Source organism: Talaromyces proteolyticus (genome assembly GCF_021365285.1).
Source record: "Talaromyces proteolyticus strain PMI_201 chromosome Unknown BGW36scaffold_1, whole genome shotgun sequence".
In the NCBI taxonomy this organism is placed as follows: domain Eukaryota; kingdom Fungi; phylum Ascomycota; class Eurotiomycetes; order Eurotiales; family Trichocomaceae; genus Talaromyces; species Talaromyces proteolyticus.
In genome coordinates, this window is record NW_025764277.1 from 1150466 (window position 1) to 1164643 (window position 14178).

The 14178-nt window shown below is 45.2% G+C and overlaps 5 protein-coding genes across 5 annotated transcripts; all 5 read left to right on the plus strand.

Moving 5' to 3' along the window:
• Positions 1–437: 437 nt before the first annotated feature.
• Positions 438–1687, plus strand: BGW36DRAFT_353497 (uncharacterized protein; the record flags this gene model as incomplete). The annotated part of the gene is made up of 2 exons (XM_046213442.1): positions 438–1167; positions 1227–1687. 2 exons carry the CDS (start codon positions 438–440, stop codon positions 1685–1687), a joined length of 1191 nt encoding a protein of 396 aa, XP_046077693.1.
• A 1260-nt stretch (positions 1688–2947) lies between these two features.
• Positions 2948–3295, plus strand: BGW36DRAFT_264270 (ankyrin repeat protein; the record flags this gene model as incomplete). The annotated part of the gene is made up of 1 exon (XM_046210106.1): positions 2948–3295. A coding segment is annotated over one exon (348 nt), but the record flags the coding sequence as incomplete, so codon positions are not given.
• Positions 3296–4457: 1162 nt separating this feature from the next.
• On the plus strand, positions 4458–6432 carry BGW36DRAFT_456599 (uncharacterized protein). The gene is made up of 2 exons (XM_046221933.1): positions 4458–4574; positions 4650–6432. Exon 2 carries the CDS (start codon positions 4846–4848, stop codon positions 6118–6120), a length of 1275 nt encoding a protein of 424 aa, XP_046077695.1. The 5' UTR covers positions 4458–4574; positions 4650–4845; the 3' UTR covers positions 6121–6432.
• A 431-nt stretch (positions 6433–6863) lies between these two features.
• BGW36DRAFT_392777 (putative benzoate 4-monooxygenase cytochrome P450) lies at positions 6864–8569 on the plus strand (the record flags this gene model as incomplete). Its single annotated transcript, XM_046217736.1, has 2 exons — positions 6864–7434; positions 7491–8569. 2 exons carry the CDS (start codon positions 6864–6866, stop codon positions 8567–8569), a joined length of 1650 nt encoding a protein of 549 aa, XP_046077696.1.
• Positions 8570–9145: 576 nt separating this feature from the next.
• On the plus strand, positions 9146–11476 carry BGW36DRAFT_286015 (putative alpha-glucosidase/alpha-amylase; the record flags this gene model as incomplete). The annotated part of the gene is made up of 9 exons (XM_046210375.1): positions 9146–9544; positions 9595–9724; positions 9800–9838; positions 9901–10016; positions 10077–10180; positions 10242–10513; positions 10590–10818; positions 10886–11162; positions 11228–11476. The coding sequence occupies 9 exons, from the start codon at positions 9146–9148 to the stop codon at positions 11474–11476; spliced, it is 1815 nt and encodes a 604-aa protein (XP_046077697.1).
• Positions 11477–14178: the final 2702 nt, after the last annotated feature.

Below are 14178 nucleotides of genomic sequence, written 5' to 3' on the forward strand. Positions count from 1 at the left end.
TCCATACGAAAATAACCAATGACCTCTAGTATGATAGGCCCATTATCATTTCTGATTCCTGAGATTCTCAGGAGTGCTCAACAAACACAGCTTTCCCAGAGAAGTGCAACTATCGATGGATAGCCACTTTCCTTCGTGGAGCGGGGTATAAACGGCGTGACAAAGAGGAAGCATAATGCAGACAGTACCCAATCTTATACATCATTTTTCTCTTTCCACGTCTCTGAGATCCCTTTCCTCCCAGCAACTCTTCGACTTTTTCCCCCTTCCATCCCTCGTCTCCCTAATATCTCTTATCTTCTGCAGAGCATTACCCCGACTATCCAGACTATTTTTTCATCTTCTGACTTCAGAAGTCCCTGCTGGACATCCAAACCGGAGTAAGCTTCATTTTTAAATCTTGCACTGGTATATCGCTACTGACATGCTTGCAGCACATGCCCTACACGAAGGTCGACGCCCTCGTACGATTGCAGGCAAAGGGCCAAAGCCTCATGCAAAGCAAGCATGTGTTTGATCAGATACGTGACTATCTCCGTACCTGGCTGGCGGAGCGTCACGTCGATCTCAGCATCAAAAGCATCACGCAGAATAAACTTGGTCCAGATCTACACAAATTGCGACAAGCTGATGACTTGCCAGACGAGGTAAAGGAGCTGAATCTTGACGAGGATGACTGGCGTTTCGTCATCGAACCGGCATATATTACCTTGTCCGACGCCTTTAAACACCGCAAAGAGGCAAGGCCCAAGAAACGCCGGCGAGAAAAAAGCGACTCTGAGATCCAGTCCCAAAGGAAGAGTAAATCTTCCACCACACAGCTGACTTCTCATGACCGTTTCAATTTCACCGTTCGCGTGGGGAAAAATGACGTTAAGACAACGAGTACTCCTCTCTGGGCACTCATGCAATCCTGCCAGGCCACGGGTGAACTTGATCTGGTCTTCAAATTGTCATATAGTCAAACCATGAACCTTATCCCTGCTCGACTGGGATTGGACATGAGCAAGCAGTGGGAAATTTATTATGAGGATATAGAAAACCCAACAACGACCATTCCCATCCAGGACGATCAAGGTCTCCAGTTTGCTGTTCGAGACATGATCAGCGGTCCTTCAAACCCTCCTACCGGCCAGCGTCCCAAGTATGAGTTTCATCTTAGAGAAGGTATGTGTCTCTCCATTCGACTCTATGCCATCCACCTTAATAAACTGTATGTGTGACAGTTGGGCCTACAAAGAAGCGGAAAGCCGAACACTCTGACAGCCAAACCGATCACCATAATAAGAAGAAAAGTCTACGTCTAGCACCAATGAACTATTTGACAAGTGATCTATCCGATATAATCCCCACGCGTAATCGCCATCGTGGTCGTACAGACGAGATGAACACCCAAAACCAGCCGAAAGCGTTAACCAAGCGGGTGCAACCGATGATAGATGCTCACAAGAAGTCTAAGCCCTCTCTTCAAGCGGGCTATGACCCAGACGATGAAGGCTCCTCATCCGACAGATTACTGCTTTTCCCAGCGATAAACCCTTCTCGTTCGACAAGGGTGCGCAGGACGGAGAATGCTGCTCCTGTCAACGATAATCCTCCATCCGATAAGAGTGCGCTGAACAGTGTTCCGCCAAAAATACAGAATACCGATCGATCTCATCGACGATACACTTCCTTCGTCGGATAAAAGTGCACCAGCCCATGACAAACCAGCGACGCAGAATGCTGCTCCTGTCAACAATAATCCTCCTCTGTGCGATAAGAATGCGCCGAACAGTGTTCCACCAAAAATACAGAATACCGATCTCATCGATGATCTAGACAATTGAATATTCTTGATCAGATCGTTGGATGAAATGGGTTGTTGAACGCAGATATGAATGGAGCTATATGGAGTGTTGGTTGGTTGATCATGGGGAAGACGAAAAGACGATATGGTCTCGCATAGACACAACTCAAAAGATTAAACATTGTTAATAACAAACCTAACAATCCCTAGGAGCAGAAGTAGATTTGGTATATTTCAAATAGAAGCAGTAACTATCATCAATGAAGGAGAACATGAAAAAATGACAGCAATGCTCTACGGTTTTATATGTCGGTTGATGTAGTTCTCCGGATTAAGCGACTAGGTAGTCCTCTATAGACACCTCTATGATTGCGATCTAAGATTGAGTGCAGTAATAAGAAAGAACTCATCACATCTAATTGGCTGTATAAGTGTTAATAATCTGCGGTTATAAACTTCAAACAATGTATATTAAGGTACAATATAATATCCTAATATGCTTCTCATTTACAGATTATTTATCTACAAGTTGTTCTGATATATAATCATATGAAGTGTTTCTCTTGTGATAAATTGCTTTTATCGACATTGTTTATTTCAACCTATGTTTGACTCTGTGAATATTCTTGAGTACAATTTCCTCATGACATTCGGCGTCCTTCTAGCCTAGGCCCAAATCGAAAATTGTCTCTACCAGGCGGAAAATCACCTATGACAGGGACGAAGTTTCAGCCTTCTTCTGGCATACGAGATACTAGTGTAAAACGACAGTACTCACTTAGCGCGACGGTAGGCAGAGTGGCTTACTATAACCAAAAGGCAGATATTGGCTATCTCCAAGTTTATTGATGGACTGTTTTATAACCCAGGTGCTTACTTGCTCGAGAGTTGGGTTGGTTTGCACTTCAAAAATTCGTTGAATAACATGTTAGATACTGCTGCGGGAGATTTCAGAAACAACACTTTGTTCACAGCAGTTCGTAAAGGGTTTTTGACAGCGACTGAGATGCTGTTGACCCTTAAAACTGATGTGAATTTGAATGATTCGTTAGGTCGAACGCCATTGTGGTGTGCAGCGGAGATCGGGCACGAGGGGATTGTGAGACTGCTGCTCGAGCAAGGCGCGTATAGAGAGTCTACAGACAGATCTAGAGGCCACTTTCGTTGGCTGCAACGAATGGTCATGTGGCAGTAGTAAAGCTACTACTTGAGAAAGGGGCTGACTTGGAGTCAAAAGATATATTAAGCGGCCAGACACCGTTCTCATGGGCAGCGAGTAACGGGCATGAAGCAATCGTGAGGCTATTTCTTGAAAAAGATGTGGACCTCGAATCTAAGAATCACGTCTCTCAGACACCACTGTCATTGGCAGCAAGAAATGGGCACGAGGCAGTTGTAAAGCTACTGCTTGAAAAAGGGGCCGAGTTCCAACCTCAAGACTGGGTCAGTTGGACACCGCTTTCATGGGCGGCGAGTAACGGGCATGAGGCAGTTGTGAGGCTTCTTTTAGGTAAAGGAGCTAGTATAGACTCTAACGCCAGTTTCTTTGGCAAGACACCATTTTCATGGGCGGCGAGTAACGGTTACGAGGCAGTTTTGAGGCTTCTGCGTGGCCCAGGCGTCAGTTTTAAGTCTGAAGATCAAGGTGGTCAAATGCCGCTTTCCTGGGATACAATCAATAATCTCCATAACCAAGACACCCAGCAGTCGGGTGGTCAGCCTAGCAACAAGTGGCATTATTATCTGAGCCTACTTGAACGACCCTTGGATTGTGCCGTCCAAGACTATCAGATGCGGCTGCAGCTGCTAGACCAGGCTAATAAGCGAGATTTGGTGATAGCTCGACATTCCCTGTATTGATACCCCTGTTGTATCAACAAATCCATTCAGAAGTCGTGATGGTCAGGTGAAAAGCGGTGGTAAGAGAATTGATGACAATATCTTCAAGTATTATGTTGTGGTATTGTCAACTGGTCAATTGATACCTATATAGGCCAAGCTCTAATTCATGGCCTCCGTCTTATAGTTTCATCTCACCCCCAGTGTAACTCATTTCCCGACCTGCGCCACCATCCATATAGTTTCAGGACAGGAAGGAAATATTTCGAAACCTGGTAGCCTATGGTTATTACGCATGCATGGCTCCGTACAAGGCGTTTTGGATCATTCAGAGCGGGGACGTGCTAAAAATTGAGCGTAGGCAGCAACATTCAAGCATAGGCCCTTTTTATAGGTTAAAAATCACAAGTGGTCAAAAGAATTGAGCAAATCGATTGGCCTTCCAGAGAAAGCTCGATGGTTTGCTTTTCAGACTCGGACTGTCTTTGCAGCCAGTCAATACACCGGCCAAGATGCAGCTGTGGCGGAGCAGACTCAAACGCATAATCATAAACATAACGTCAAGACCAGGATCATCAAAGACGCGGAAAAGATTGTTGCATTCAAGCTCGAACGTAGATCACAGCATCACATCAGGCAGAAAAATATAAAGTGAACAAAGTAATGATAAAATAGGATGAATTGTAACCGGCATGGCAAATAGCGACGATCAGACCGCTAAAAATAGAGATGAGGAGCTAAGCTGGCGGGGCCGCAGTGGCCCCTCTCCACCGTAAGGCTTTCTCCTGTGGCGGAGTCCGTCTGTTACGCGCGACCATATCAAGAGCCTGTTTCTCCTTGCATCCCATTGCTCTGAAGACAAGACACACGCGCATATTCTCGCAACTTCATGAGGCGAATTTCAGCTCATTGGACTCCCGCATCATGTTGGACGAAAACCTCCCTAGTACGTCATGCTCCCCGCACGCATGCCTGTGTGACGATGACGATAGTTGGTTACTTGACTGACTGACTGCAACAGCTTTCTATATCAGTCCTAATGGGAAAAAGCTCACAACCAATGTCTTATTTACACAGCATGGAAATGAACCTCAGCCCACCTATACGCTTCGTCGCCTCGATGCCTCCCAGCCCGCCTCCCAGAATCGCTATGCGATCGCCCTCTACGACGCATACATCCCCGAAGTGCTATACGGAGAGGTGTTGATTGTGCCAAAATGGACTCAACCGACCCTATCAGCAGAAGCAATTCGTCAGAACGGCGGTGTCGCTCCTCCCCCGAACCCGTTATGCCTACCGAATTTTCTATCCACCTATACAATCCCGATCAAATAATCACGGTACAGTACAAGCCGAAAACGTGGAACACCCAGCCATCGTGGGAGTTTGAGATGCCCCAACAATCCTTCAAGCAACCATCGAATTCGACACTGGACCAAATGGAAAGTGACCCTGCCGCCTCAGATATAACACCGAAGTTGAAATTTGTCTGGCGGAAGGACGGTTCGTTATCGAAGGATTTCGCGTGTTACCTCTCAGGGAAGACCACTACCCCCGGTACTCGCAAGAAGAACAAGGAACCAGATATCACCCTTTCGATTTTCAAAGCACTCAAAGAACTTACACTTTACGAACCCAACCTATATCGAGTCGAAATGGAAGACTTTAAAGGCTTAGAAGTCGTACTGATGCTAGGGGCTGTGGTCATTCGGGATATTTTCTTTGGCCCATTGAAAGACGCCTTCAATATTGCCAACTCGTCTGCTCCTGTCAACCCGGTTGCAACAGGCGCCGTAGTGCCACCAAGCAACAAGACCTCCGCCACTACTGCTCCTCCCCGGCGGCCGCAGGTCACTATTCCAGTGCGGGAGTCTCGACCAGCGTTAGCTCAACAAAATACGAACCCGTCAACAAATCGTGAGACTGATGCAGAGAATGCTCGCATGAAACAGCAACGGCAAGCTGAAGAACAACAACGTCGACGAAGAGCCGAAGCAGAGGAACGCCAATCACGGGAATTACTTGAAGCGGAGAAAAAGAGACAGCAGAAAAAACAAGCAGACATCAATAAAGAAACAGAACGCTTGAAGAAACTTTATGGAAAGGAGGATGAGCAAAGCCGTCGGCAGAAAAGACCTCCTCAGCCACCACGGTCACATACTCCGGGCATTGTTGTGCACACGTCAAGTCCAGTGCACCAGGCCAGGTACTCACACTACCTTCCTCCCACTCAAAATCAGCAACGGCCGGGTCCGTACATGCAATCACCAGGTAAGCATCGGCCTTCGCAGTCTACAGCCAGCTTCCATGCACCACCACAACCACCGAGACCACAATCGTCAGCTTCTTTTTTTGGAAATGGCCAGCGGCCGCCTTCATCTGCCCAGCCGGTGCCGCAATTGAAAGAGAAAAAGAGCTTCTTCGGCTTTCTGAGACCGTCAGATAACGACGACAAGAGCAAGCTGAGCAAAAAACGAAGCTCAATGTTCTAATTGAAAAAAGAGGAGCCAGGTGCTTTCATTTTGTGATACCCTCTATTGTTTATATGGGAATATTATGACGGCCATGATTTACTATCCTTTGCATGTCTCAGGGTTTTTGGAGCATAAAAAGCTGGTGTTCTGCTTATATTTTGACTTTCTGTTTATATATGGTTTGACGCCAGAGGAAGCAGGCTTGGATGTGGATTATATTAGGCAACTGTTTTTTTTTTTTTTGGAATTAGTCCAACACTCCAGATGTCTTGATTAAACGTTCAATGGCAACTGGAAACCTAAGGTTAAATGAAAGTTCTGGTTCGATTCACCTTCGACCTCATCATCACGTATCATGCCCTATTTCATAATTTCCATGTACTCCGAAATCTATATGGGTCTATAAATCGAAGCATAGCTAGGCCCCGCCAAAGACTTTGCGTTTAACCCTATCTAGCATGGTAAATCGCAGAGAGCCTGTCGATTCATGCGCTTAGGGTTTGGCGTGGCGGCCCCCGCGTTGCAACAATGGAACATCAGTTCCTCCACCAACAGCAGCCTATCGATTTGCTGTCGGTTGAAATAGCTGCATTTACCCTGGGTGCTTGCTTGTCTTATTTTTGTGATCTATTATCTACCCTTGTCAACTTCCGAATCACATGCGAAATAGCTTGACGCCGAAAATGTCTTGCACCCACCCTTGGTCTCTTTTATTCCTCCACTGAGACTAATCACTACTGTTTCCACCCCGGTAAGTGAATATGGCAGGGACTTCTAGTATTGTTCATGCCATTTATGTGATCATCATCCAACTCCCTCTTTTGACATTTGCAGCTGGCATCCTATACATTGCGACAACATGTATCTACCGAATCTATTTCCACCCATTTGCCAAAATCCCCGGCCCATTTCTCGCAAAGCTAACCGATGCATATGCATTGTATCATGCTTGGATAAAGGATACCCATCTCACAATCTACAGTCTTCATAATCAATACGGTACCATCATTCGCTATGGGCCTGATAAGATTCTTGTCAATGATGTCGATGGAATGAAGGAAATATATGGCTTCAATGCAAATTTCCGAAAGGGCAGAGAGTACGAAGCGATGAGATTTAATCCTGTGCATAGTATATTCAATGCTACGGATAAGAAGATGCATCGACGAAAAAGAAGGCTGGTGGGTCAAGGATTCTCCGATAGTGCCCTCAGGGCGAGTGAAAGTTCTATTTTGGAGCACATTGATCGCTTTGTCAATGCTGTCCTGGATGAGGATGGAAGGGATGAGAAAAGAGGAGGTTGGGTGGCTGCAAAAGATGTGTCAGTGTTTGGTAGGAATAATTCACTACTGTGGTTGATTGTGAGGCGAGGTGTTGATTCTTGACAGCAAGTTACCTATCCCTTGACTTGATCACCGATCTAGTGTTTGGAAAATCTACCGATACACTGATCAAACCTGATAATCGGCAGTTCAGGCCTCTTCTTGTCATGACTGGTACCCGAATGACTATGGCTTTCCAAATGCCGTCTGCGTTTCGGACTGGTAAGTCCGGGCAGTGGTTGGATTTGGGCACTTGGATGCTTCATAATGTCGACATTTTACGAGCACAATGGGCTGGAATGCTACGAGGATGGGCTATGGACAGAATACAAGCAGAAAAAACTTGTACAACCGAGCCTAGCCGGAGAGATATGATGTCTACAATCATCAATGCTACAGACCCGGATACGGGGGAGACACTAGACCCACAAGAAATCGGTGCGGAGGCATTTACATTGATCACTGCTGGAGGGGACACTACCTCTGTAGGGATATCGGCAACATTTTTTTATCTCTCCCGCAATCCTATTGCATACGAGCGTCTTGTCAGGGAAATCCGGTCTCGATTTGAGTCGGTAGATGCTATTCGCATAGGAAGCACGCTTTCTTCGTGCCATTATCTCCGCGGATGCATCGACGAAGCAATGCGCATTTCTCCACCAATAGCAGTCCCTTTGTACCGTGAAGCAGGACAAGGTGGCGCTACGATTTGCGGCGTTTTCGTTCCAGAAGGCTATGTGGCAGCGTCTCACGTTTATGCAATGCACCACAATGAAAAATATTATCCAGACCCTTACTCATACCGACCCGAGCGATGGCTTCCTCCGACCCCTGCGTACGAAAATGAATCAATCTCAGTGACACAAGAGGCGAAATCCGCTTTTCTAGCTTTTAGTCACGGGCCCAGAAACTGCATCGCTGTTAATTTGGCATATCTGAATCTCAGTCTCTCTGTTGCAAGGTTGGTGTGGATGGCCGATTTTCGGGTTCCACATTATCCAAGCCTTGTGCGTATTGGAGAGGGCGATCCAAATGATAAAAATCCGTTGCGCAGGAGAGTGAATGAATATCAGTTGTATGATATCTTTGCTTCGGATAAAAAGGGCCCAATGCTGGAATTTAGGCGAAGGGATGGGGGTAGATGAATGAGTTTCTATTATGAAAACACGACTTATGGCCGTGTTCAAGAAGCGTTATGCTCAGCTATATATGTCTCGAAAACGTCGTTCATAATGTTGATATGTGCCTATAGTTTCGGCGTCAACATGCGATTAACTTTGATGTTGTGCCTCTAGGGTAGAGTTCCGACCATTTGACCCGCCACCATCAATCTGACATCAATCGAACCATATCTCCCTGTATCACGTCCTATACGATCGAATCTTGTTTTATTTTCCGACGATGAGATGAGTATGACGATTTTTCTATTTAGTCAAGCAGAATTATATAAGTTACGCAATACCTATTGCTACGTATGTAGTACTTCTCCACTGAATGGCCAATTTAAAAGAATTCTTGAATCTAAATCGCCATAGGCGAAGCAGCCAAGCTTTTGTATTGACCTAATGCCCCTCCCATTCCTCCGAAGAAACTTCAAAGCCAACATCGGACTTCCCAGAACGAGATCGTTGCTGACGTTTCTACCATTACATCATATCAGGTCTCAAGCAAACTCACTTCTCACTACTCTAGCTCCTAGTCCTCCAAAATCTGTTTCAAAAATGAGCTATGAGCCAAGTATCATAGAAAAACCGGCCTTGCGGCCCCCTGCAGACCCATACCAAACAGGCAATTTCGACTACGATCGTGCGTGGTGGCGCGAGTCCATCGTCTATCAAGTATACCTTCAATCATTCAAGGATGGCAATAATGACGGAATCGGAGATTTCGTGGGATTAACGAGTAAAATCGACTATATCAAATCGCTCGGGATTGACGTTATATGGGTCTCGCCGTATTTCAAATCGCCGTTGAAGGATCAAGGATATGACATTGCGGATTATTATTCTATTAAAGAGGAGTTCGGAACGGATAAAGACTTTGAGAATTTCGTGAATGCTGCTCATGCTCGGAGTATGAGGGTTTTGATGGATGGTGTTTTCAATCATACAAGTAATGAAGTTTGTGTGCTTTCTTCTTGACGATGGGTTCATTTCTGACGGGGTTTAAGCACCAATGGTTCAAAGAATCCAAGTCAAGCAAGGACAATCCTCGTCGAGATTGGTATATTTGGCGTCCAGCGAAGACAGGAGAGACCGGGAAAAAAGTGCCGCCTAATAATTGGAGGAGCTTATTTGGGGGTGAGTCCGAAGATGCTATGGCTTCAATGTCATTGGCAACCATGGACTAATCGAAAATTTTGGTTAATTTAATAGGCTGTGCCTGGGAATGGGATGATAAAACTCAGGAATATTGTCAGATTCTTCATTCAAAAAGTTTTGTGGAAAAGAATAATCAGAATGCTAATAGATTTTAGATCTACATCTATTCTCCAGGGACCAGCCTGATTTGAACTGGGATAATCCAGCTGTGCGACGCGCTATTTATGGTGTAATGCAGCACTGGCTTGATAGAGGCGTTGACGGATTTCGCGTATGTCTCAATTTCTTCAAAATTATTGCTCATATATTTAAGCTAATTGATTCATCTTAGCTTGATGCTATAAATGTAATTTCAAAAGACCCCAATCTTCCAGATGCACCAATCGAAGAACCAGATCAACCGTATCAGAGTGCCATTCAGTTTTTCAACAATGGGTCAGCATTTTTTCTATTTCTTATCCTCCAAACTTTTTAGTCACAATAATAACGTGAAAAGACCAAATATCCATAAATACCTCAAAGAGATGCACGAATACGTTCTGAGCAAAGGAGACATGTTCACTGTCGGCGAAATGCCCATCTATGTCAGCGAGCAGGAGGCAAGCAAATACGTTGCCAAGGAGCGACGCGAATTGGACATGGTGTTTCAATTCAATCATCTCATTTTCGACTTTACCGAGGGGGATAAGTGGACTATCAGGAAGTGGGAGACTCCCGAATTAGAAGCAGTGATCAGAAGATGGCAGCAGCACATGCTTGGAAATCACGGTCAGTTTATCCATTGTTAACTAGTAGTATTCAGGTATATTTGAATACATGCTGATCAAACCTGTCTCAAATACAGGCTGGAACGCCATCTTCTTCGAGAACCACGACCAGCCACGTTCGATTGTACGTTGGGCGACCGACAATAGCGAGTACAGAGAAGTGGCCGCGAAAATGCTGGCGACATTGCTGTTTTCTTTACGAGGAACAATTTTCATTTATCAGGGCCAGGAACTCGGCATGTCGCATCCGCAAAGTTGGTCTATTGAAGATTATCAAGATGTGGAGACAATAAATTGGTATCAGGAGTTAGTGCCTCTAAATCATATTTCCCGCAAATCTTTCACTTCATATCTCTAACGTTAGCCGTTTAAGGGAATACGATAAACGAAAAAAAGAAAATGGAGGTCGTGAGCCTGATATGACTAGCGCCCTGAAAGCCATCCGTCTTCGAAGCCGTGACAATGCCCGCGTGGTGATCCCGTGGGACGATAACCCTAACGGCGGTTTCTGCAACTCGGGAGTTACCCCATGGATCAAGCCGGACGAGCAATACCAAACAATTAATGTGAAGAAGCAGGATAAAAATCCCGAGTCTGTTCTCAATTACTATCGACGATTGATATTTCTTCGAAAGTGTCAGGTCATGATGGTACGTGGAATAGTCGTCACGCCAGACGCAGTTGTATTTTAATTTACATTGGCTGATCGAGGCAGTTCTACGGAGGATATACCCCTCTAGACAGCGAAAACAAGCATGTGATAGCTTTCCTACGTACTCAGGGCCCTTTTGCCAATATGACATTATGCAATTTCTCCGACCAGGACACGAACTTTGACGTTCCACCTGAAGTTAGGCTTGATTTTGCGGTGCTACTCGCTTGCAATTATGATATTGTCGAACCCAGGGTGCCAAAGAGAATTATTTTGCGGCCGTATGAAGCAAGATTATACGGTATTCGATAGGGCTATCAAATACACAGTAATATATTGGTAGTGATTGTACAGAGAGGTTGAAAATGAAATATATATTTAGTGCAAAACCTCCACAGATGACAACTCACGTACTCCTGAAAGGGTCAATGTTAAGACTCTAGATGTTCTCCTCAGTATGCGGTCCTTCAGCCTCGTCCACTGCATCAGCTCTCATGCGTTGCGGACGAGTACAGTAACGACGTTCAGATAGATTGTCAACTCATCATCTTTCATAGCATAGATCTCGTCCACCCTTTGATCGGTAATATCAGGTTCCCCATCCTTAGGTGCTCTCAGGAAACTACGGATCGGCCTGGGAACCGGCCCGCCACACCGTACAGTATGGTGACAAAGGTTTGAATATAGCACTACAAAAGTGGATGAGGTATAGGAATCTTCCCTATATCAATATTTATATTATTTCAACCTTTGTATTATGTACGTGCGGCACCCCCTCCCCCAAGAAGTATATTTGATCGGATATAAATTGATGTTAATCCAGATGAAAGGCAGAAAATCTTGATACATATTCAAACATCTGTCATATTAGTGTACCAGCACCGATGTCGAAGATTACGCATGTATGATCTCTTCCTCAGTATCCGGACAGTCTTCATCTTCTTTCTCATATACTTCCTGCTTTGGCTTGGAAACTGCCTTAAGTCGACTGACGTTCGGTTTACCGTGTCTTGCTAGGAATCCGTCTCTCTCCTTTCTATAAATCTGCAGGTCTTTAATGCCTGAATTCTGCTTTCCCAACATTGCTAGAGCAAAGTTTGACATTTCGTCGACCTCTCTTGGGCCACTCTGCTTGTACTCTTATATAATTTCGGCGTCGCTGCTAAGGAATCGCAGATGAATCCCAATCGTATGTGTTCTCTGAAACCCTCGTTAATTGCAAGGTCATACAAGCGTTTCACTCTTCTCGGGTCATCCTCGTAATGGTGCCGTCCTGATTGTCAAACCATGACTCCCCTTTGCAAAGACCAATATCGCCGTCATCCGTCTCTTTCAAAGACAATTGCCAATCTGATTTGTCCAGCTGCATGCATAATGCAGGCAATGCTTTTCCTACGTTTTTAGTATATTGCCTGACGTCAAAGGATCACGTTATCAATATCGTCAGAGAACGCACACCATAACCTACGCAGAGATGGTTGAGCCATTATTGGAGACGGTTTGGGCGAAAAAATCCAAGAGAAGAGACTGCCTGCCATCATGAAGGATTATGGAAGCACCAGTATGAATTGCCACGCTGGACTAGTGCACTAAGTCACAGACCGCTCATTGAATCCATAAACGTCAACATGCACGTTCCGGAGCCAGCCCACGAAGTTTTGGGGAACCCAATAAGCAGATAGCAAAAGGGCCACAAAGCGATCCATTGATCTATGTCAAACCTTTAACCACCATAATAAAAAGGTTGCAATCCTTAGTAAGAATATCTCTCCATCCGCTTTTTTGCGTTCTTCCAATTTTTTCCCTCACTCCATACATCCTTGCCTTGCACTGAGTGATCATGAGGTGAGCTTGCACTTCCGGTGTCGGCACGAAGGGGGGGGTTGGAGTTGTAGTGTAGCTGCTACAGCTACCGGCACGGACGCGGTCAGTACCCATTGGTGGATGTTAATGTCAACGAACCCTTCCTCGATATAGTCCTCTGGGTTATGGACATAGCTTTGGGAGGAAGGGAAGTAAGGGTTCCGAATAACGTTCGCTACACCTGTCGTCCTACTCTCAGGAATCTGCCCTATCTGCGGCAAGATTTCTCTGATAAATGCCGGCTTTATGCTGTATGGCTGCGGTTTATGCTAACAAACTGTTTAGTGTTCGAGAATACAACATATCCGGTAATTGGAGAGGCAGCGACAGCAGCAGCAAGCTGAGTAGAGTTTAGGAGAATAGGAGCAGCCATGGTCGACTCAAGACAAGAACTGCTGCGCAGGCGACGAGAAGGGAGAATCGATTCGATTGCAGAGATAGCCTCAAGATGATGAATTAGAAGTGGCTGCTGGAAGGATAAAAGTATTGTTTGGTTATTTTCGTTGGTTATATTCGTTGACAGATCAACATCGGACGCTTCTTTCTCATAATCCTGAAAGGGCGGCATTTCGTCACTGGAACTCAAGGCTCGGTATGACTAACACAAATGACAGATGAAAATCGAAATACTTCTGTCGCAATATAATCGAGAGTTTGAAGAGACAAGGAAAACGGTAGAAGAGCAGGGTATAAATATTTCACTGACCACTATCTGAGAAGGATCAGGCAACTAATCTCATTGGTATCGATTATCTAGAAAACGAAGCATATGGAGGAAATCTAAACTACATGGGGATTATTGGTGATTTTACTTAGTGCGTGCAAACGATGCGGTTACCTGACCGCTGGTTGAGCGCTCAGGCAAACAGAAGGAACTGCTAGTTAAGTTGTTAATCAGTCACGATGAAGAGGCGACCGATTAGGAAATCTTTCCTAATCGGGAAGGCAAGTTGTCGGTGGCCACCGCCGACTGCCTTTTTTGTTCCTAGGGTTAAATTGATATTATGTAATTGACCAACATTGGGCAAACAGAGAGATTATGAAAGCACTTCATTGGCAAGAATCGCCCAGGGAAACAAAACACAGTCAAAAAACATTGGATCATGAGGTTGGAGAGATTCAAAGTAATCATTGGATTATGCCTATGTATC